The sequence below is a fragment of the Carassius gibelio genome, chromosome B11 (genome assembly GCF_023724105.1).
Source record: "Carassius gibelio isolate Cgi1373 ecotype wild population from Czech Republic chromosome B11, carGib1.2-hapl.c, whole genome shotgun sequence".
Classification (NCBI taxonomy): Eukaryota; Metazoa; Chordata; class Actinopteri; order Cypriniformes; family Cyprinidae; genus Carassius; species Carassius gibelio.
In genome coordinates this window covers 8,781,605-8,805,155 of record NC_068406.1, presented here as the reverse complement: position 1 = coordinate 8,805,155, position 23,551 = coordinate 8,781,605, and the positions used below count along the sequence as shown (strand labels likewise).

General features: G+C 34.8%; 1 protein-coding gene across 4 annotated transcripts in view; it reads left to right on the top strand.

Moving 5' to 3' along the window:
• The window catches only part of LOC127968194 (membrane metallo-endopeptidase-like 1), a 55,358-nt gene that overhangs the window by 20,398 nt on the left and 11,409 nt on the right, over window positions 1-23,551 (top strand). For 2 of the 4 annotated variants that reach the window (XM_052569204.1, XM_052569203.1), the window contains exons 2-19: window positions 10,041-10,201; window positions 12,252-12,416; window positions 12,998-13,027; window positions 13,446-13,511; window positions 13,607-13,768; window positions 13,871-13,951; window positions 15,079-15,174; window positions 16,426-16,544; window positions 18,144-18,209; window positions 18,293-18,427; window positions 18,501-18,590; window positions 19,186-19,322; window positions 20,594-20,687; window positions 20,848-20,976; window positions 22,231-22,329; window positions 22,594-22,677; window positions 22,823-22,926; window positions 23,010-23,068. In XM_052569204.1, the coding sequence (XP_052425164.1) occupies window positions 12,260-12,416; window positions 12,998-13,027; window positions 13,446-13,511; window positions 13,607-13,768; window positions 13,871-13,951; window positions 15,079-15,174; window positions 16,426-16,544; window positions 18,144-18,209; window positions 18,293-18,427; window positions 18,501-18,590; window positions 19,186-19,322; window positions 20,594-20,687; window positions 20,848-20,976; window positions 22,231-22,329; window positions 22,594-22,677; window positions 22,823-22,926; window positions 23,010-23,068 (1,708 nt within the window). In that variant the 5' untranslated portion in view covers window positions 10,041-10,201; window positions 12,252-12,259. The remainder of the gene's footprint in view (window positions 1-10,040; window positions 10,202-12,251; window positions 12,417-12,997; window positions 13,028-13,445; window positions 13,512-13,606; window positions 13,769-13,870; window positions 13,952-15,078; window positions 15,175-16,425; window positions 16,545-18,143; window positions 18,210-18,292; window positions 18,428-18,500; window positions 18,591-19,185; window positions 19,323-20,593; window positions 20,688-20,847; window positions 20,977-22,230; window positions 22,330-22,593; window positions 22,678-22,822; window positions 22,927-23,009; window positions 23,069-23,551) is intronic. The other 2 variants (XM_052569205.1, XM_052569206.1) reach the window with 2 other exon arrangements.

The window sequence follows — 23,551 nt, the reverse complement described above, 5'->3', positions numbered from 1 at the left end:
GCAAGAAAACAATACTTTTAAAAATCTATTAAAATAGGAAATAGTTATTTCTAATTGTAATTTTGTTTTCAAATTGAACGTTTAGTATATTTTTAAGCGCAGTCTTAGTGAGCATAAAAATCTTCATTAAAATATTTCAAAATCATAATACATGTCGAAATGGGTGTCTGTGTTTAATACACACGCACACAAACACATAAAAAAATATAATGATTAAAAAAATACATATATATTTGTACACCTACAGCACTGCACTCCCCGGTACGCTTGAAATCTCTCAAATGAATGGACATGTATGTGTCCATGTGCTCGTTCATCTAGCGTTTTGATCCGAGTCTGTCTCAGAGCTGTCCGGTCATAATGGCAGTAATCAGAGCCCAGCATGTGAGGAGGACAGTAATGACCGCAGCGCAGAGCACACTAGTGTCTCTCCATATTCAGAGCACGTATCTAATGTGTTCAGGGGTGTCCAGACAAGTGCGATGACATTAGACTGACCACTGCACTGTTGTGTAGCATCCCATTACCGTTAAACAGCGCAGGTCACCTCTAACCGTCGCTATAATTTCTCGCTTCACAGTTTGTGCTGTGGACAATTAATGCGTGCTGCTTGAATACTTCATAGCTCATTAATGCGGGATCATTTATCACGGCTAAAGGAAGAACAACAAACATGTGGACAAGATGCAAATAGCAGAATAGGGTCTAAGAAAACAGTTTCTTTTAAGACGAGCAGAGAAGTCGGTTATTTGGACGTGGATTTGTGTACATTTATAAAAAATTCCAACAGATGGCAGTATTTGGCAAATAAAAAAATTGGGCTGTTATGCCATTGTTAAAAAAATTGATGTGTGATGAGAAATAATTAAGAAAAATCTAATTAATATTTTGAGAGATTGAGAAAAACTGTAAAACTGTAAAGATTGTAAAACTGGATTTCTTTCTTGATTTTCCTACAAAAGAAGGAAAAGAAAAAAAAAAGAAATTATATATATATAGGCATAAGAAGCACAGGTATATAGGTACATTTGTAGCAAAAGCCAAAAATACATTTGTATGGGGCAAAATCAACTTTTCTTTTATGCCAAAAATCCTTAGGATTTTAAGTAAAAATCATGTTCCATGAAAATATTTTGTCAATATCCTACTGTAAATATATTAAAACTTAATTTTTGATTGGTAATATGCATTGCTAAATATTTGACTTGAACAACTTTAAAGTGAATTTTCTCAATAATTTAATCTATTATTTTTTTGCACCCTCAGATTCCAGATTTTCAAATAGTGGTATCTCGGCCCAAATATAGTCTTTAAATGTGTGTGTGTGTGTGTGTGTGTATGTGTTTGTGCAGAAAGTATATATAGGAAAGTATAGTAGGCCTACTTATATTTATATTTTTCAGTATATTGCAATACACTCATGGATTATGCATAGCTATATTATATATATATATATATATATATATATATATATATATATATATATATATATATATATATATATATATATGTATGTATTTTCAGTATACATTGAATGGTTTAATATATTAATTATTAAATATGTAAGTAAATATATTTTCTCAGAATGCACGTTCACATATTTAAGATGAATTTAAAGGTGAAGCATTTTAACAGAATAAAAGTATACAGCGTGAAAATGTGAATTTGTCAGAGAGAAAAATCCTGATAAACAGTCGAGTCAAAGCGATAGGATCAGGCGAGGCGGTTTCTGTAGAACAGGGATCCTGATATTGAACAGGCTGATAAAAGAGCACTTTTGGGTCGATTGTTTCTGCAGTGTGCCAGATAGGGGGGGCATGTTATTAAGATAAGACGGATTAGCCAGGTAGACGAAAAGTCTCAAACCAAGTGCTGTTGAATATAGCTAGAATGACGAGCTCAGGGCAACGAGGTCTCGAGGAATTATCAAAATCATTTCTCTGCTGTATAAAACAACAGTAAATTGAATGTAACGATGCTAAAGAAAAATCCACAACATGTATTTACTGGAGAGTGGTCAACCTCTACACAAGAGAATACACGCACTTCCTCGCATTGCCTTGGTAACATGGGCAGTAATAACAGGTTAGCAGACGCCTAAAGTACAGCATAATTATTTTGTTGTGCATGTGATTAAAAGTGCTGCCGCAAGCCACTTTTGGGAAGTGCAGCTTAGTGGTTTAAGATCTTGGCTAATAACCCGAGTGTTGTGGGTTTAGACCCTGAAACCTTGAGCAATGCACTTTGTTGTACAAGGAAAATTGGAGTCACTTTGGATAAGAAAGTTTTCTCAAATAAAAAGATCAGATATACAGTCTTGTTCAAAATAATAGCAGTACAATGTGACTAACCAGAATAATCAAGGTTTTTAGTATATTTTTTATTGCTACGTGGCAAACAAGTTACCAGTAGGTTCAGTAGATTGTCAGAAAACAAACAAGACCCAGCATTCATGATATGCACGCTCTTAAGGCTGTGCAATTGGGCAATTAGTTGAAAGGGGTGTGTTCAAAAAAATAGCAGTGTCTACCTTTGACTGTACAAACTCAAAACTATTTTGTACAAACATTTTTTTTTTCTGGGATTTAGCAATCCTGTGAATCACTAAACTAATATTTAGTTGTATGACCACAGTTTTTTAAAACTGCTTGACATCTGTGTGGCATGGAGTCAACCAACTTGTGGCACCTCTCAGCTGTTATTCCACTCCATGATTCTTTAACAACATTCCACAATTCATTCACATTTCTTGGTTTTGCTTCAGAAACAGCATTTTTGATATCACCCCACAAGTTCTCAATTGGATTAAGGTCTGGAGATTGGGTTGGCCACTCCATAACATTAATTTTGTTGGTTTGGAACCAAGACTTTGCCCGTTTACTAGTGTGTTTTGGGTCATTGTCTTGTTGAAACAACCATTTCAAGGGCATGTCCTCTTCAGCATAGGGCAACATGACCTCTTCAAGTATTTTAACATATGCAAACTGATCCATGATCCCTGGTATGCGATAAATAGGCCCAACACCATAGTAGGAGAAACATGCCCATATCATGATGCTTGCACCTCCATGCTTCACTGTCTTCACTGTGTACTGTGGCTTGAATTCAGAGTTTGGGGGTCGTCTCACAAACTGCCTGTGGCCCTTGGACCCAAAAAGAACAATTTTACTCTCATCAGTCCACAAAATGTTCCTCCATTTCTCTTTAGGCCAGTTGATGTGTTCTTTGGCAAATTGTAACCTCTTCTGCACATGCCTTTTTTTTAACAGAGGGACTTTGCGGGGGATTCTTGAAAATAGATTAGCTTCACACAGACGTCTTCTAACTGTCACAGTACTTACAGGTAACTCCAGACTGTCTTTGATCATCCTGGAGGTGATCATTGGCTGAGCCTTTGCCATTCTGGTTATTCTTCTATCCATTTTGATGGTTGTCTTCCGTTTTCTTCCACGTCTCTCTGGTTTTGCTCTCCATTTTAAGGCATTGGAGATCATTTTAGCTGAACAGCCTATCATTTTTTGCACCTCTTTATAGGTTTTCCCCTCTCTAATCAACTTTTTAATCAAAGTACGCTGTTCTTCTGAACAATGTCTTGAACGACCCATTTTCCTCAGCTTTCAAATGCATGTTCAACAAGTGTTGGCTTCATCCTTAAATAGGGGCCACCTGATTCACACCTGTTTCTTCACAAAATTGATGACCTCAGTGATTGAATGCCACACTGCTATTTTTTTGAACACACCCCTTTCAACTAATTCAACTAATTGCCCAATTGCACAGCCTTAAGAGCGTGCATATCATGAATGCTGGGTCTCATTTGTTTTCTGAGAATCTACTGAACCTACTGGTAACTTGTTTGCCACGTAGCAATAAAAAAATATACAAAAAACCTTGATTATTCTGGTTAGTCACATTGTACTGCTATTATTTTGAACAAGACTGTATTTCACTTTTTTTGCTTTATAGAATCAACAACTGTTAAAAGTGCAAGTGAGAGTGTTTATTTATTCGCTTCGCATATCATAACAGGTGGTTGGAGAGGTGGAAAAATCTACATCTTGGATGGCCTGAGGGTGTATACATTTTTAGAAAAAAAAAATAAAAATTGTCTAAACTATTCCTTTCAGGATGTAAATAGGGTCCATTTTGACCACTAAGCTTTGAAATTTAAGCAGTGGGATTAGATTTAAATCCAAGGCTCGTTTATAGGTTTCCTGAGATTATTCATGAGCTGATTGGCCAAACAAAAAAGTTATGTTTCGATTGCAGGCTGTACTGTGACTGATGGCCTCGCGCCGTCTCCTTGTTTTGCACCTTTTGTTCCTTGTCTGATGAGTTCAGTTCGAGCAGTAAATCTCCTGAAGGGAGCACAGCAGTCAATCAGCAGTGAAAATGAGTGTGTGGTGCAGGGCCCATGAATCTGCCAAGAGCTGCTTGCTCTAAAGACAGACGTCTTCAGCACTGGTGTCGCTCACCTCCAGCAAACAATTCCTTATCTTTAACGTAAGCCATCAAGTCTGATTTGTGATGACTTGTTACAATAATTTGACATTTGTTCATCTAACAGGGAAATGCTTTTTGATTGCTTGAAACAAACAGGCTCATTTGAACATACATTTGGAGGAAATCATTAAAGGTTCCAAAAGACGGTTTTGCAATGATGTCATAGAAGCAGAATTTTGGTTTCCCTTTTTGAAGAACAATTTAATGATCTAAAGAACTGTTTTCCACTGTACAGAACCTTTTGTTCAATGGAAAGCTTCCATGGATGTTAAAGGTTCTATATGGAACCATCGGTGTATTTTAAGAGTGTAAAAAAATTGCATATGTAAATTGACACCATAATCAATTTCTTTTATGTGCATGCAGGGTTATGCGAGGGTCTTAGGGGTTTGTTCAAATCTCTTATCCTAAATATTTAACTTTATTGGATAAATAATCCTGCATCATTTGTGCTACAGGCATGATCTTTTTCTATTTGCCTGGCGGATGATAAAAAAAAAAAAAAAAAAAATAGAATAAAAAAAGACATCCCATGTCAATAGCGTAAAAAAAAAAAAAAAAAAAAAAAAACTCCAAAGCAGCAACATTAACATTGGTTAATTTAATTAAATCTGGAAATTCTTGTTTCATTTTGTTGGCATATCAGAGTTAAATCTCCATAATTCAGTAAATACGGTCAACATAGTATGAAAAGTGTTCCTGCAAGCAGCGCAAAATGTTTTTGGTTCCCAGGAAACACACATACTGGTACAAAATGTGTAGCCTGAATGCACTGTAAGTTGCTTTGGATAAAAGTGTCTGCTAAATGCATAAATGAACAAACCCTTCAGAAGAAACCTCCAGAACATAGAGATAAAAACCATAAAGTTCGGTGTATGTACTGCTGGAGTGCAAAGAAGTACTGAACTCAAAAATTTTATTTGGATGTTTTTTCACTAGTCTGCACCAACACATTATTAAAAGCCAAATAGCCCAAAATCTCCAAACTGACTAGCGCATGAAAAAACACAATGTTTTTACCTTCAGTGTCTTGCCTTACATTAAACTCAAACCACGTTACGGAGGTTTACACAAGCACAATTTCTTCAGAAAATGTCAAGATCTAGTTTGATGGTTGCCATTTAAAGAACATTTGCCTGAGTGTTGACTTTAATAAATCCTGCTGTGCGGCAGCGTTTTCCAGGAACCAAGATGCACGTTTATTAAATGTAAAATCAGCAGAACTTCCCAGCACTATCGTGCGCCTTTGCACTTTAATCTTATGCAACACATTGAACTCTCTTATTAAAATGAAACCTCTCCTGCATATAGGCTTTAATGTGAAGTCGTGCTTCTACCTCTGAGTGGTAGTGTGAACCTGCGGCTTCTAATCTGATACGAGGTGAAGACGAATGCTCTTGGTCTCAGACGTCTGCTTGCACTTATTACAGGCTTCATGGCTTGTCATCTGAATGCTCAGGCACCTGGGAGCAGACTAAAGACTCGGCTCTTCTTAGCAAAACGTGTCTAATTGTGTACCGGTGCAGGGAGAACAAATTCAGTCATTAGAGATTTATTTGCTGTGCTGTGTTAGACCGGGGATTGAGTACGCTCAGGTAAATACTTCACTGTCTCATTTATTAGGAACATAGAAAAACAAGCTTTGAAAGCTTTTTAATTAAGCTGTTAAGGTGGAACTCGTATCTTAAAACAGCAGCTTAGCTAATATTTGCTAAAAGCCCATTATTTAAATGAGCTTTTTGCTGATGAACTAATATTTATTGCAATCATATTTTGTTCTCTGAACAGTACCTGGTCTTGTTGTTAATATTGCATTGCAATATTAATCCAATGCAATCCAATGTTGTTGTTTTTTTACCATGAAAAATGTTGAGATTAATTGTTCAAAAATGTATATTTCAGATTTTCTAATGATTTAAATTGCTTTTTATTTATTATTTATTTGAGGCAAGATTGCATTCAGATTTCGATTCACAATTAGGCTAATGATACATGGGCAACTTTTTGAGCAATGCTGCAAACAATCTAAAGCATCCAGATAGAAATGTAAAACATTGCTTAAAAAAAGTTGCCTGGCAAAACTAAGATTAGAGGTTTGTTCTAACCACAAACCTTAAAAGAATAGTTGACTCAAAATGAAAGTTTGCTCATCCTCAGGGCGTTTAAAATGTAGCATTACATAACTTGCTCACCAATGAATCCTTTGCAGTGAATGGGTGCCGTCAGAATGAGAGTCAAGATAATCCACAAGAATAGTCCGCACCACTCTAGTGCATCAGTTAACATCATGCAAAGCGAAAATTTGCATGTTAGTAATAAACAAATCCGTCACTGAGGCATTTTCAATTTAACCTGACACTTTTGGTCAAAATAGCAGTCAATAATCCATAATAAAGCTTCCTGGGGCACTGCTTTGAAACTGTTGTATCATAAAACACTAGATTAATAAGCAAAACTATGAATAAATTCGACAGGAAAATCTACTTTGCGTTGAAGAAACTCATCTTGTTTCTATACAGTATGTCGAGATCAGCCTGCAGAGCTCCATCATCTTTAATGGACGCCTGTAATTAGCAGCCATTCACCCATGCTCCCTATTGTGAGCGAAAGGTTGTTGTCATTCTATTCTGGTCTCTAGCATTTATCCCTCGACTTGTGTTATGATGAGCTAACTGATATGGACAGCTGGGCAGTTCTGCGCCAGTGCTGATCGCTGCCACCGGTGGCTCTCGCTTTCTCTAATATCAGCTAATTACAGTGGTTAATCAGGCTGGTAATGAGTATGGGCACCATGCCATTTCAATCTGACACCGGTGGGAGTGAAGCTCACTTCCCTGCCAAGCTGATGTCAGTTCCTGCCAGCTCCCCGACTGCACTGCCATCTTCAGTCCACCTGGCCTGTGAATAATGAGAGGCCAGCGGACATTAACCTGTGTGCTCCTCTTCCAGATTTGGACTAGTTTAACAGGTGCTGGGAGGTGAAATAAAGGTGGCTAATAAATATGAGCTGTGGTATTTTTACTGTTATACTATTAACAAACCACTTACCCTAAGCATTAAACTTTAGCTTGTAACTTGAATTTAGAGCAGCTAAATAATAGCAGCATCGCAGCAATGTGCTGAAACCACGGAGAACACTTTAGTAACCACACGGCGATCCACTCAGGGCATTGCTATCCAGATGCTAAGGTGCTCTTAGGGGTTTTAGCACATTGCAAGGTCGTTGCTGCCACCTTAGCATCTTAGCAACCACATAAAAATGCCATGAGTTTTGCACAGGGAATATCACTCGTGTTTTTTTTAGATTAGGCTATGTTTTAGTACCCCATTATGGATTTTTGAAAAGTACAGTCTTTTATGCAGTGTGCAACACAGCTCTAAGTGAATGAAAACATCCTGCAAAGTTTTAAATCTAAAAGTGCACCATGTATAGAGTTATTGTCTCTCAAAAGAAAGAGTTGACTCTGAATCATTGAAACAAGTCGTTTTTAAAATGAATCCCATGACATCAACATGAAACATAAGCATATTTGTTCACTTGTTGGTCTTGGTTGCACTGGTCTGGGCCTGGTTTCCCGATAACGATTGATCTTAGCACTTAAGAACATTTTCTACGAGTAATTTTACAATCGTTTGTTATTGTTTCATGTGCGTTTCCCAACAATGCACTTAAAGCAATCGCACGTAGCTGTGCTTTAAGTGCTACTTAGGAGTCGCTCTCCGTTTGTCAAGTGCTGGAATGTCACCTTATAGAATGACTCTTAATTGTAGTACACTATCGTTTATTGATGTTAACCTAATACTGCGTTCCAGACAGACAACTTGGATATAATAACTACAATACAATACAATTGTATTATATTATATTATAGTGTACAATATTATACTTTACATAATAACAAATAATATACTTTAAATACTTATATATTATGTTAGGTAAAAGTGTTAGCCTGAATGTAATGTAAGTAGCTTTGAATAAAAGCGTCTGCTAAATGCATACATTTATTTAAATTAATTAATTTATATACAGTATAGAGAGAGAGAGAGAGTGAGATGTTATTTCTGGGTCCAATACATAGTTGGTTTTGTGCACTTCAGCAAATCATTGACATACCCCCCCCCCCCCCCAGTCTTTGAAGCATTTCCTACATTACTTCTTTTAGAAAAAAATTTCATTCTTTTTTTCAGTCATTTAAATGTGTATTTCCTGCCCTTTTTAATAAATTAATTTATAAATTAATAAAAATATAAACAAAACGAGTCATAAAGTGTACAATAAAGCATAATGAAATCCTCATATTATAATCACATTGCGCTTGAAACAAGTTAAAGGTGTAATCTGATTGTCCTGCAGGTGACCGCATAAATCTGTTGTCTTATGATGCACTTTTTTAACGATTACTCCAGAGCACTCATAAATCTACGATGATTTAAAAGTGCTACTTAAGTTACGATGCTTTTGGGAAACAGACCGTAATATTAAGATCAGCTGTACAATCATTTTTACAAACTTCTTAGGCTTACAATTACGAAGCTTTTGGGAAACTCGGCCCTGAAGGAGAATGCTACTTCATCCTTTGCCACTAGGTGCCGCTTTTGGAGCAGTAAAAAAAGCGGTTTCCCCAGTAACGCTTTACACAAAGCAGCACACAAACACTGCTTTATCAGGATTTACAGTCATCATGAAATGAAAATAAGACCAACCGACCAATTACCGCAGATTAGCATCCCGCAAAGGAAGGGTTTGGAAAAATAAATCGTTTAGCAAATCTTTTGGGAGTCATTGAGCAAGTAAGGTAAAAACAAATTCATATTATAAGAGATTTAATATTTGTCTTTGCATGCACTTCAACCTGTTGTTGGGGACTCCCAAAACCAAAATATGAACCTTACATTACACATAATAAGGGCACTTTAATATATATATATATATATATATATATATATATATATATATATATATATATATATATATATATATATACGTATATATATATATATATATATACGTATATATATATATATATATATATATATATATATATATATATATATATATATATATATACGTATATATGATATAAGCCTAGTTCTAACACATATTTTTGTACTATTTTCACAAAGTCACAAATGAAAGGGTTGAAACTTGCATTAAATAATTCGCTGATGTATTATAGCAAGGCCCCGCATGCTTATTCATCATCTGTCCTTTTTTTTTTTGACACATCTATTCCCGAATACACAGCCCTGATCATGACATGATGAAAAATATAATGTCCATAAATTAAGAAACTGTTGATCTCTTTTTTATTAAATCATTCTATTGTATTAATCAAAAATTGAATATTGAATAACTAATGATAATAATTAACTTCATAAATATAATCTATATAAATATTGATCTGTCCCTCTTCCAAAGCCCCTCTTGATTTCTCGTGAAACCACAGCATCAGGCACAAAGAGCATCTCGATCGCCCCTCCTCCTTTACATCCCTCCCTCTCTCTTCCTCTTTTCTGCATCTCCCTCACTCTCTCAGACAGTCAGAGGAACATCAGCACAGACAGCCGCTCCGACATCCAGCTGTCCGGACGCTGATTCATTTCACCACACACCAGCTCTGGGTGCAAACTCAGAAGGGGTGTCTGGGAAATTGAAAGGCGTCCTTTCTGGGCCAACAAGGACTCCATCATCAGAGAGGTACTGCTTCACATCTTCTACACTCTAAAGGTGTTTTGTGTTGGAATAGTTTTCACAGGTGGAGTTATGTGCTGTTTCTAGAGATGGATGGAAACATTGAGTTTGCACATCACTTATTCTTGTTGTAAGTGATTTAGAGTATAATGCATGCAGCTTCTTGTCTGTTGCTTCCTGATGTTTCTCGACTAGGTTGTTTGATTCTAGGAAATCACTGCATGCGACTCTGTTATAAGCTATAATTTTCTGTCTAAGAGAAAGAAACGTCTAATTTTCTTAATGCGCACATGCAAATGAACTGTACTTTTAGGAGTCAGTGGTTTTGAGAAGTATTGGTCTAATTGTAAAGTGATACATGAAAATAGCATGCATTCATGAAATTTAAACTATTTAAAACAGCTTTAAACAGTTTAGCTTTAATAAATGTGAATAATATTTGCACTTAATAAGTTTACCGTATTATGTAAAAATTGGTTGGTTTGGTTGATGTGGGAAACACAATTTATTGATATGGGAAGATACATAATATTTGGGAGGAAAAATAGGTACTATGTATAATACTTTATTAATATGTTTCATATTAAACTATTAAAAAACATTGTAGACTTTAATGCTAATAGTCGTTTAATGGCATGTCACTAATAATGACTGATTCATTTATTTGTTTGTATTTATCAGTACGGTTAATAAAAATCCAAAGCAAACATATCCTCTTTGCCTTCTGCAGACTAGCTGACAGCTTTAAAACTAATGACACAGAAAACTCAATATAAAAGCTACTCATTTCTAGATGAGCCTGTTTTCTATGATTATTGTTTTCCCGTCAGACATCAAATGAGTCAGGAAATTAACATTTTTGCAGGAAATTTATCAGCACTTTCCAGCTTTCAAAACAGAAAAAGAAAAAGTGCTGACGCAAATATGAGGCAAAACACCGTTTCTGAAACCTGTCAGGTTTCCACAGATTAAACAGGTCTTATGATGTGATGGGGTAGGAGAATGCTTCATATGAAGCCTCGTCTGGATTGAACCATCATTAAAAATTGAACAAGAACAAATCTATTGCTCTTTCGGATAATTTATTTATTTATTTATGTTTGGCTACATTAACTGCTTCGTGTTGGTTGTCTAATATGTTCAAGTCAATATGAAATCAAATGGTCCTATTTACTCTCCATGCATTCCTGTTGTTAACATTCATCACTGCAGGCAATAGAAAGAAAGCTTGCTCCACCCTTTTAGCCCATTTTCACGTGCAGCGTGCATGTTATTAGATGTTATTAGCCAAAATTTGGTATTGTTGTTGCTATAGCAAACTCGCATTCTGATTTGCATAATTCTGATGTACAGTATAAAAGCCTAATCTTGCTGATTGAAGAGAGTTTCCGCACGATCAGAAATATAAAACAGAATATAAATAATTAAAGGTCACTGAAGATTTTAACTCACACAACGGGCATTTTTCTTGCAATTCCGAGAGAGATAGATTGAGAGAGAGAGAGAGAGAGAGAGAGATAAAGAGAGAGAGAGAGATAAAGAGAGAGAGAGAGAGAGAGAGAGAGAGAGAGAGAGAGAGAATTACAAACTCCGACTTTTATTCTCAGAATTCCGAGTTTACCATTATTGTGATTATTATTTTTATTTCCACAACAGAATAAAAAATAAAAAGGAAATTCGCGTCGATTTTAAAGGTGAAAAGTGCAATTTATTCGACCTCTAGTTTTTTCTGTATGTATGTGCAATCTTCTTTTCTTAGTTTTCTTTAAGACAAGAAAATGTCACGGTAATTCATTGGTAAAACTGAAAAATTTCGGGTGACTCTGAAACATTATTTGAAATTTGTATACGTATCTCTCTCATTCAGTCTCTACGCCGCCTCCACATAAAATAAATAAATAAATAAAATAAAATAAAAAATCGATGTTTTTGGAGGCAAAAGTCGAAAACAGGCTGCACTCCTGCTCCACCTGTGGCTCTCTGCTCACGCGCGTTCACGCACAATTACGCGCGCACTCGTCCCTCTCCACCAACACTTCAATACTCTGTCCCACAGCTCCAAGAATGGGAAAATCAGAGAGCCAAATGGATATCATGGAGAAAAGCACTAAACCGAGGAAGCATCGCTGGACTGTAGTGGAGATCGGACTGTCTGTCACTGTGCTTCTGATGAGCTGCGCTCTGGCTGGACTCATAGTGCTCTACACTTCAGCTCTGAGAGGTGGGCATTACTGCTGCACATCAGGAGCCTTTCCAACGCTATTCATTCAACCCCCCAAGAGACACAAACATGCTCAAGATCTTTGTAATACATTAAGAAATAACTCGCATTTAATTGCATTTATTTATAGCCCATCTGGTGCAACTTGTGCAACCTTTCTTTTATAGAAGTCTCTTGAAAATCAGAAAAATATTACATGAATATTAATTAATTATTTAATATACTTTATATTACAAAAAAATGTTTACAGTTATATTATATAATTATAATTATATACATATGTAAAATATTTTAACATTTATAATATAGTTTTGTTATATAGTTATATAGTTGTTCTAATTAATGTGAAATTGAAACACTGAACATTAGTTTTAAAAATAAAATGAATATTGGTATTATATTCTGTTTATATTTTTTAATAATGATGAAATGTTGTATTTATTCAGAATTAAAGTGTACAGAGTTATCATGAAATAATTTAAATCATCAAATTACGCAAAGAATCGTCTGATGTATCAAAAGGTTCTCGTTGAATATTTGATTGTAATCTGTAAGCTCTTGTATTTTCCTCTGTATTTCAGAGCGTTTTAACATAAATGAATCTTCAAAAGGTACAGTATGCTGTGAAGTTGTTCATATCACAGTTTGACATATTTTTATCCACATCGCCGCGTTTTCATGTGTTTTCCATCTCTTTGAGTTTTTCCCTCCATAAATATACAATCACTCCATATTCCATATGTATCAGATTACTTTACATATATTCAGTACAAATGCACTGTCATTTATGCTATAAGCAATTCAAACCAACCAGTGTCATGTTTACAAAATGTGCCTGTTTTGATGCATATGAGAAAAATACAAGACAACATTGTTTCAGTAAATTGCATAATATGATTCCAGTTTTCCAGTGTTAAGCTGAAGCAATAAGCTCTCGTGTGCAGTTTGAGTGGATTATGTCACATGATCTCAGCCCTGTTAGAGTCAGATATTAACCTCATGCATGTTGTTTATCTCACTGCATCGCAGCAGGGCTGAAATATCGATCAAACGCTGACAGCAATGTCTGTACAACCCCACAGTGTGTCACTGCCGGTAAGAACAAATGTCTCAGAGCTTGCCATTTACACCAGCTCGAAACTTCAGCTGAATCTTCTTGATCTGCAATCATTTGTTTTCCAACGACACAGCGGCCCGACTGCTCCAGAACATGGACCCCAGCGTGGAGCCGTGCCAGAACTTCTATCAGTACGCCTGCGGAGGCTGGATGGAGCGTCACGTCATTCCCGAAACCAGCTCACTTCACAGTGTATTCAATATCCTGAGAGACGAGCTGGAGATCGTACTCAAGGGTCAGTTATGCCAACTTCACGCAACCACCATGAGTGTCATGGGTTTGTGTAGGTTTCTTCTAAACATTGTTATCTGGCTGGTGCTTATTCATTATCACACAGGAGTTCTGGAGATGGAAAATAAGGACGACAGAGAGGCCTTTAAGAAAGCCAAAACGCTCTACAGCTCATGCATGAATGAGAGTGAGTAAACAATACTGTCATCTACTTATACTCTGTTATATTGCTGATGTTATGGTTTGCCATTACAGTGGGGAAGGATTCACTTTGAAACAATTTTCATTTCTTCTAAATGTCACACACAGTTGCAAAGAAATGGCAAGAAACACTGAATTAAACATGACATTTGTAAGCCGAAAGACTGAGACAGTGTATGCAAGTATAACATTATTAATCAATTAATTGAGTTTCATGACATTCTCAAAATTCTACATTTTTACGTTTGTATGTTTTCCTATTAATTTTTCTGTAAAATCAAAGAGTTTTATATTGTATTCTTATTTTTGATTCTGCTACGACTTGGAAAATCCAAAAGTTCGACTTTTTTTTTTTTTAAATGATTTTAATTAAACATATAATGTTATAATATAAACATAGAATTTAATAGAAGCTGATTACTGAGGCTGATAACTTTAATTAAAACTATTATTTAATGTGTTAATAACTAACTATTATTTAATCAAATAAATTATTCAGTATACTTATGTGCTTAATTATTTATTTATTCATAATAATTAAATATGAATTAATTTCATACAATTCTGACACAAAAAACAATACATAGGCCTTTATAATTTTTATATATTAATACATATATTTATATAATATTTTATTTCTAATTAGTGTGTTATTATAATTTGAAATGAATATTACTTAATTATTCAAAATAAATAATATTAGTTTTAATAGTATTTAATAGTAGTATTAATAGCACATCGAAACTAAACTAAAATTATTATTTAACTAGTATTAAAACACATTTTTGTTAACTGAAATAAAGCTGAAGTGAAATACATTAATATAAGATGAAAAACAAGTGCAAGTTGAAGCACTGAAATTAGTAACTAAGAAAAACAACTAAACTTGAATTAAAAATCTAAATGAAAAAAGAAATATAAAAAAACAAACACACAATCACTAAAAATGACAAAAGAACATAACAATGAAAATAAACTGAAATTATTAAAGCGAATTAAATCTATTAATACAACTGTTATTTATTGTTGAAAATGAAGGTCACTTCTAATTTTCCCTTTCGCTCTTTATGTGCACAAATCCAATTTATTCCATCTCGCTGCTTCCCCCTGCAGTTCTGATCGAGCAGCGCGACTCGCAGCCTCTCCTCGGACTCATTGACAGTATCGGCGACTGGCCCGTGGCCTCTGAGGTCTGGAACAGCACATCAGGTACTGGAGATAGCAGCGCTCCTCTCTAATTCACTCTCAGAGAATGGCAGCATCTTGGGCTTATCTAAATGGGATAAATGCAATCGCTCCTATCGTGCTCTCGCTGGGTGTTGATAAGGAGCTCGACTGATGGAAAAGTCCAGTGGTTAGACAGAGCACGCTCATCTGTCATGTGTAGGGGGAGATAGAGCTGTGTCGAGGAGGGTGAGAGGATAAGAGAGCCACCCACTGTGACGATTGGCACTGTGGCTCATTATAGACCCTGAGAGAGAGCAGAATAATTAAACCGAATAGTGCTGATATATGCAGACATCAGCCTAGACATGATTTATGTGACTGATTTTAGTAATTAACAGGTAATAATCCTGGTTGTGGTGCCACTGGAGACCTTTAACCATAAAACCCATCTATTGGCATCTGTCTTATTATGCAAGCAACAGGCTGTTTTGTTTGGTAAGATTTACAATTAGAGATTCTTCCCAGAATTTTGAATAAAAAAACTACAATTAACCATTCGTGATATGCAATGCTCTTATTTCGCATCATCTGTGCTTATTAAAGTAATTCCCGAGCCATTTGACTTCTGTCATAATGCGTGTCTGGATGAAACAGGATATTCGTCAAGAAAAACATAAGCTCTTATTTACACTGCATGCATGAATCGGTGGGCGGGGCTAAACAGGCAGTGATGTAGAAGCAGGCGTTGATCTTCTTCTGTGGTGGCCGTGTTTCGTTTTAAGATTAACAGGGAAATTTTAAGTCTTGAAATGTACAGGGTTCCTGTAGAATTTACCGAACTCTTATATGTTGTGAAATTTGTATTTCTCAGTTCATGACCCCTTTAAATGCATTAAGTTGCTGCCATGTGATTGGCGGATTAGATTGTATTAACAAGCAGTTAAAAATGGTGTACACAAATAAAGTGGCTGGTGAGTGTGAATATTGCTTCTAAAGCAAACAGACATTGACTTAAAACCACAAATTTGATTTTATTTTAAAAAAAGTTGAACGTTTGTAATTTGACATGGCATCTTATATAGCATGTTAAGATACTGTGATATATGCAGAAAAGGCAGTGCCCGGTCAAATATGTCCATGTTTAGAAGTGATGATACAGTAATATTAGGCTTCCAGTTCATCATTAAAAGAAAAACTGAATATATTAAACAAGTATCTGAGCAGAGTTTTGGGGATATATATTGCCTCAAAGCCAACGGACATTGACAAAAACACAAATCTTTGCTCTCACAGAGCGAATGTGGAGCCTGGAGGATACCCTGGCTGTTCTGAACGCTCGGTACAATAAGAAGGCTGTGCTTGAGATGTTTGTGTGGCCAGATGATCGTGACTCCAGCCGCTACATTATTCATGTAAGTTATTGAATATACTTTATAGTTTACTCTTATATATGAATAAAAAACACCATAGTATTTGCATATTTTGGGACATGTACGATGGACATTTATTATATACACTAATTAGACAGCAATGCAACTGACAAGTTCAAGGCTCAGAAAGGTAGTAAGGACATTGTTAAAATATAGTCCATGTGACATCAGTGGTTCAACCGTAATTATATGAAGCTACAAAAATACGTTTTGTGCGCAAAAAAAGAGTGAAAAATTAATTCAACAGTTTCTTCTCTTCCGAGTCAGTCTTCAGCACACTTTCACTACAGTACCATGATGCATGCATCTGGTGCAGCTGATGATGCAGGAGCTATTTTGTTGAATGAAGTCATTATTTTGTTTTCTTTATGCACAAAAAGTATTCTCATAGCTTCATAAAATGATGGTTGAACCGCTGATGTCACATGGACTATTTTAACAATGTCCTTACTACTACCTTTCTTGGCCTTGAACGTGTCAGTTGCATTGCAGTCTATGCAGGTCAGAAAGCTCTTGGATTTCATCAGAAATATCTTCATTTGTGTCCTGAAGATGAACAGCATGAGTAATTAATGACAGAATTTTCATTTTTGGATGAACTATCCCTTTAATAATGTTCTCAAGAACGTTATACAAAAACGTAATTTATACATCATTTTTTAAAATGTTTTAGTTATTTAAAAAAAAATGTTACATTAAACATTGAATATTCAAAAGAAACATTTTCTAAATTAGTTAAAGTATAAACAGAACTTATGGTAGCAAAATGTTTTACTGATTCCAAATTACGACAAAAATTTTAGTTAGTAATGTAATCCATTTTAGGTAATGTAATCAGATTGATTACTGATTACTTTTAGATTACCGTATTTTCTGGACTATAAGTCACACTTTTTTTCATAGTTTGGCGGGTCCTGCGACTTATAGTCAGGTGCGACTTATTTATCAAAATTAATTTGACATGAACCAAGAGAAATAAACAAAGAGAAATGAACCAAGAGAAAACATTACCGTCTCCAGCCACGAGAGGGCGCTCTATGCTGCTCAGTGCTCCTGTAGTCTACACTGAAAACATAGAGCGCCATCTCGCGGCTGGAGACGGTAATGTTTTCTCTTGGTTCTTGGTTCTAAATAAATGTGACTTATAGTCCAGTGCGACTTATATATGTTTTTTTCCTCATCATGACGTATTTTTGGACTGATGCGACTTATACTCAGGTGCGACTTATAGTCTGAAAAATACAGTACTAAATTACAAAACGTTTGTAGAACATATTTTTGTTAGCTGGGTATGATAGTAACATAGAATTCCTTCAAGTACTTTATGGTAAGACTATACTTTTTGGATATGCAGTATAATATGCTGATGTCATGAGTTGTGAGTTTGATTGGTTTTAGTGGCACGTCACCGTTAAAAAACACAGAACTAACTGCAATTCATTTGACCTAATAGCCCCAGATTAAAATACCATATGAGCATGAGTTAATAAAATGTTTTTGTTGGTTTAATTTTGAATACTGCACTATTGGATGATCTCATGCGTACCGTATACTAGAACTGATTCTGGTTTGTTGTCACAGGTTGACCAGCCATTACTAGGAATGCCTTCAAGAGATTATTACCTCAGTGATGGCAACTATAAGAAGGTACATTGTGTCATTATGCAAGATGTCCCTCAATGTAATTGTTATAATAATCAGCAACTCCCTGGTCATGTATCTCTGGTCAGGTGCGCGAGGCCTACCTTGAGTTCATGGTCTCCATAGCAAGGATTGCACGAGAAGACAGGAACCTGACCCAAGATGAAGAACGGGTGTGGGAGGACATGACTCAAGTGTTGGCGCTGGAGACAGACATTGCGAACGTGAGTTGAAATGACGTTAAAATGTTAGAGCTGCTGTAAATGTCACGCGAGTGTCTGCTCTGTGCTTCAACAGGCTACCTCACCTGCAGAAGAGCGCAATGACATCACCGTCCTCTACAACAAAATGACACTGAGAGAAGCGCAGCAAGCTTTCAACCTCAATGTAAGTACGGCATTAACTCGATCAAAGCTATTGTGAAATATCGTTTTCATTTGAAATAACTGTTTTCTATTTGAATATATTTTAAAATGTCGTTTTTTAAAGTGATGCATCATTAGTCCAGTCTTCAGAGTCACATGATCCTTCAGAAATCATTTGATGATCAAGAAACATTTCTGAATATCAATGTTATTTTGTGGAAACTGTGATGCCTTTCAACGAATGGAAAGTTTAGCATAATTTATGTGAAACAGCACTATTTTCAAATGTTACCTTTTTTTAATCAATGTAATGTATCCATCTTAAATAAAAACTATGGCTGTTAATAGAACAAAATAATGATGATTAATGTCACAATTTCCTTCCAGACTATACAAACCAGAGCGGAAAATCATAATATAATAGTCATGCTTTTGAATGTTTATTTTTCGTAGCATTTTTTTCTCATTGTTTCCTGTTGGAACAAGGATGTTGATCTAGGAAAACATCCTACTTGTCTAAATCGTGGTCACTGATTGTTGAAATAAGATTGTGTGTTTCTTTTTGTTCGATTTTTAGAGTACACATGCTCCTTTTGTATCTCTTTCTGACATTTCAGGGCTTTAATTGGACGCGCTACATCCAGGGAATAATGTCCAGCGTGTCAGTCACGGTGCGACCAGATGAACCCATAGTTGTGTACTGCTCACCTTATCTGGAGAAGCTCAGTGGTGTTCTTTCCAAACACAGTCACAGGTCAAGCTTTACATTCACAGCTGACTGACTCGTGAAAAATGCTATTTAATTCTTCATTGTCATGTCAGAAGAAATACATATTTCTCGTTCTGAGCTCAGAAGTCTTAGTTACGTTCACTGAAGTCATCCGTGCTTCTCTGAAAATTGCTAAATAAGAAATAAAAGAAGACGAATGTTGATACACAGTAAGAAATCGCAGATATAAAATGAATATGGATAGGATAACACAGAGAATTTGATATTGAATGAATGTTTGGGAATTATATTGAGATTTAAGTTGCAAGTATGACTTATTAAAGAGATTTCTTTCATTCACTGCATTTACAGATATGCATTTGGAAGCTGTTTTTATTCAAAGCAGCTCATATTGCATTCAAGCTATTATAGCATTCATTACATTTTTATATTGGTTTTTATTTTTAGATTTTAATTTTAATTTTCGTGTACATTTTAAGTCCTTGTGCTCTGTTTTATATTTTTATCTAGTTTTTTTTTTTTTTTTTTTGACAATATGTAGGAGATACAACTGACTTATTAAAAAGATCTCATGTATTATTTTCCATTAAAGTATATTTTAGATTTATGTCTTTGGCAGATACTTTTATAATTTTATTTTGAACTTACCTTATTAATTTCCTAATAATTTTGTGTTATTACTTCTATTTTATTTTTAGTATTTTTAGTACTTTATCTTTAAATTATCAGGTTTTTTTGCCAAGGCAAATTTTTTTTAATATCATTTAGTGTAAGTACTTTCATCTAAAATTACATTTTTATTAATTTTCCTTCCTAAACTTTAATACACACACACACACACACACACACATATCTATCTATCTATATATATATATATATATATATATATATATATATATATATATATATATATATATATATATATATATATATATATAAAAGTATATGAATATACTTTTATACAAAGCAATTTACTTTGCCTTCAAACGATTACAGTTTTTATAAAAATGTTACATTTTGTTATTTTTGTAATTTTGTTATTTCTGTTGTTTTTATTCGTTTTTTTATTTCTATATAGCTTTAAATAATTTTTATTTACATTTTTTGTTTGAATAATTTGTTAAACTCAGACTTAAGTAGCATTTACATTTCTTCATATAATATTTATACTTGTTTTAGTTTTTTTTTTCTTCTTTTTTTGGTTAACAATAACACTTTTTCAGTTATCAGTGACAAAATGTATGGAATAAAAATCACTTCTAATATGAAGTGGTGTGCGCGTGTGATCCCGGCAGGACCCTGCAGAACTATCTGGCGTGGATGCTCATCATGGAGAGGGTCAGCAGTATGAGCCGGCGCTTCAAAGACGTGAGAGCGCACTACAGAAAGGTCAGGCTCAAACAGAGGACAGCTCTCGTGGCATTTAACACCGCTCTTAAAACTCTTTCGGTGGTCCCCTACAGTTCTAGTCCACTAGGTTACATAACACAGGGGATCTCAGCCTCGTTTTGGACCCATTTTCTTGGTTGTGTCGTGTGTGTTCTCTCAGGCTTTGCATGGCACTACGGTAGAGGAGGCGAGGTGGAGAGACTGTGTCCGTTATGTACAGGGAAACATGGAGAACGCCGTCGGGGCCCTGTATGTCCGAGAAACCTTCTCTGGAAACAGCAAACGCATGGTAAAACCAAAAACACACACCACCAGACATAACAGGAACATCCTCCTGCAGTGCTTTACATAACGGCTATTATCAGCCTGACATGGACTGTTTAGAGACTGTTCTGATGAAGGTTTCAGTGATTTGACAGAAAGTCATCTCAGTTTAAGTCAGGATGAATGATTTTATATACACAAAAGTAAGACTTTTAATGTCTTTTAAAGAAGTCACCAAGCCTGAATTTATTTGATCCAGAGTATAGCAATAACAGTATATATTTTTACTATTTAAAACAACTGATTTCTATTTGAATATATTTTAAATTTGTATTTATTCCTGTGTTTTCAAAGCTGAATTTTTATCATCATTACTCCAGTCACACGATCATTCCAGTATTCTAATTTGTGGCTCAAAGAAAAAAAAAAGAAAAAAAGAAAATATATATATTATTATTATTATGTTGAAAACAGCTGAGTCGAATTTTTTCAGGTTTCTTTGAAGTTCAGAAGAACAGCAGAGAAATCTTTTGTAACATAAATGTCACTTTTGATCAATTTAAAACATCCTTGCTAAATAAAAAAATAATTTCTATAGTTTTTTTCTTCTCTAAAACGCTACACTGTCTTCAAGCTTTTGAATGGTTTAATGTAAGATGTTTTTAAGATTTTAAGAATGCTGAAAAAAAAAATTACTCGACTGTTTTAAATATTGATAATAATAAATGTTTCTTGTGGACACACTGAAGACTGGAATAAAAATGCTGAAAGTTATTTAAAAGAGTAAAAATATTTCACAATATCACTACTTTTGCTGCTTTCTGGATCAAATAGATGCAGGCTTGGTGAGCAGAAAAAAAATATAAAAAAATATTACAAATCCTACTGTTACGAAAACTTTTGTCTAGTAGTGTATCTCTGCATTATACATATAGCTGTATGAGGCTCTATATAGTTTTCTAGTACAGTAAAATAACATTCAAAAAGACAAAACCCCCTAAGCTGTTATAAATTCACTGTAACCCATGGCTTCACGGGGGTTATTGCTTTTATAAAATGCTTATTTTATATACGTATTAAGTTTTCACAGAATAAAACAGCGCAACTGAAGTGTACTGATATAAATAAAAACAGTATTCTTCCACATCATAATTTATTCACTTATCATATAGTAAACCATTAGTGCAATTAATCGATAACTATTTGGATCAGATTAACAGCTATTTGGGCTATTTGATAAATGGTATGAAAAGGACTGTGTCTCTGCTCTGTTGTTCAGGTGCGTGAGCTGATCAGAAAGATTCAGGAAGCTTATGTGGAAACACTGGAAGAACTGAGCTGGATGGATGAGCAGTCCAAGGAGAAGGCCAGAGAGAAGGTGAGATGCTTTTCAATGCCACAAGCTTTTATTTCTAGAGCTGAATCCCTATTTCCATACTCTTCTGTCAGCCGAACATCTTTGACTTAAAATATTTACTTGAAGGATCCTCTAAAATGTAGAGGATCTTTCTCTTTAAGCTTATTTTGAATGAATTAAGGCAATTTTAGTTGTTATTATTATTATTTGATTTACTATCCTACAGTCCGAGTTGTTCTTGTCTTCTGAACTGCTGTTTTCTGTTATGTTTTCCTTGTTTTGCAGGCCATGGCGATATCAGAACAGATCGGTTATCCCGACCACATCCTTGAGGAGGAAAATAAGAAACTGGACGAGGAATACACACACGTACGGAAACTCAGAGATCCCTGACCTCTAAAGAAATTAGCATCCAAACCAACTAATATCTCATACACATAAATTCAAGAATGATGGCAGCTCGGACAGAAATACGTCCATGTGATATTATCTGCCTGTGTCTGTTTGCTCACAGCTGAATTTCAGTGAGGAAAACTACTTTGAGAACATTCTGGAAAACCTGGCAGCTTCAGCCCAGAAAGTTCATAAGAAGCTGAGGGAGCCCGTGGATCCTGACATGTACGAAACATACAGAAATAAATCAATAATGCTAGGAAGAGCATCAAGTTTGTGTCAAGTTTTTCTCCTTGTCTCTGTTTTAGGTGGATTATTGGTGCGGCTGTGGTCAACGCTTTCTATTCACACAACAGAAACCAGATTGGTAAGATCACAGACATAAAGTCAGAAAAAATATTCCATTGTATGATATAATATAGCGGATTATATCATAATAAATGAATAATAAATGTAAAAATTAAATAACTAAAATGTTAATGTGTTTAACTCTCATAAGAGAAACCAAATTGGCAAGTTCATAGCCATATACAGTAAACAAATTATATTATATTATATAATAAACAATATTATAGAACAATCAAGTAATAATATTTTTTTTAAATAATAATAAATAAAAAACATACTTGCACGACAGAAACCAGACTGGAAAATGTATTACCATAAAGTCATAAATAATACGATACGATATGATATAATATGATATGATAAAATATATAATAAATTAACAGAAACCAGACTGGAAAAATTCATAACCATATAGTCAGATATATTAATATAATATAATATAATATAATATAATATAATATAATATAATATAATATAATATAATATAATATAATATAATATA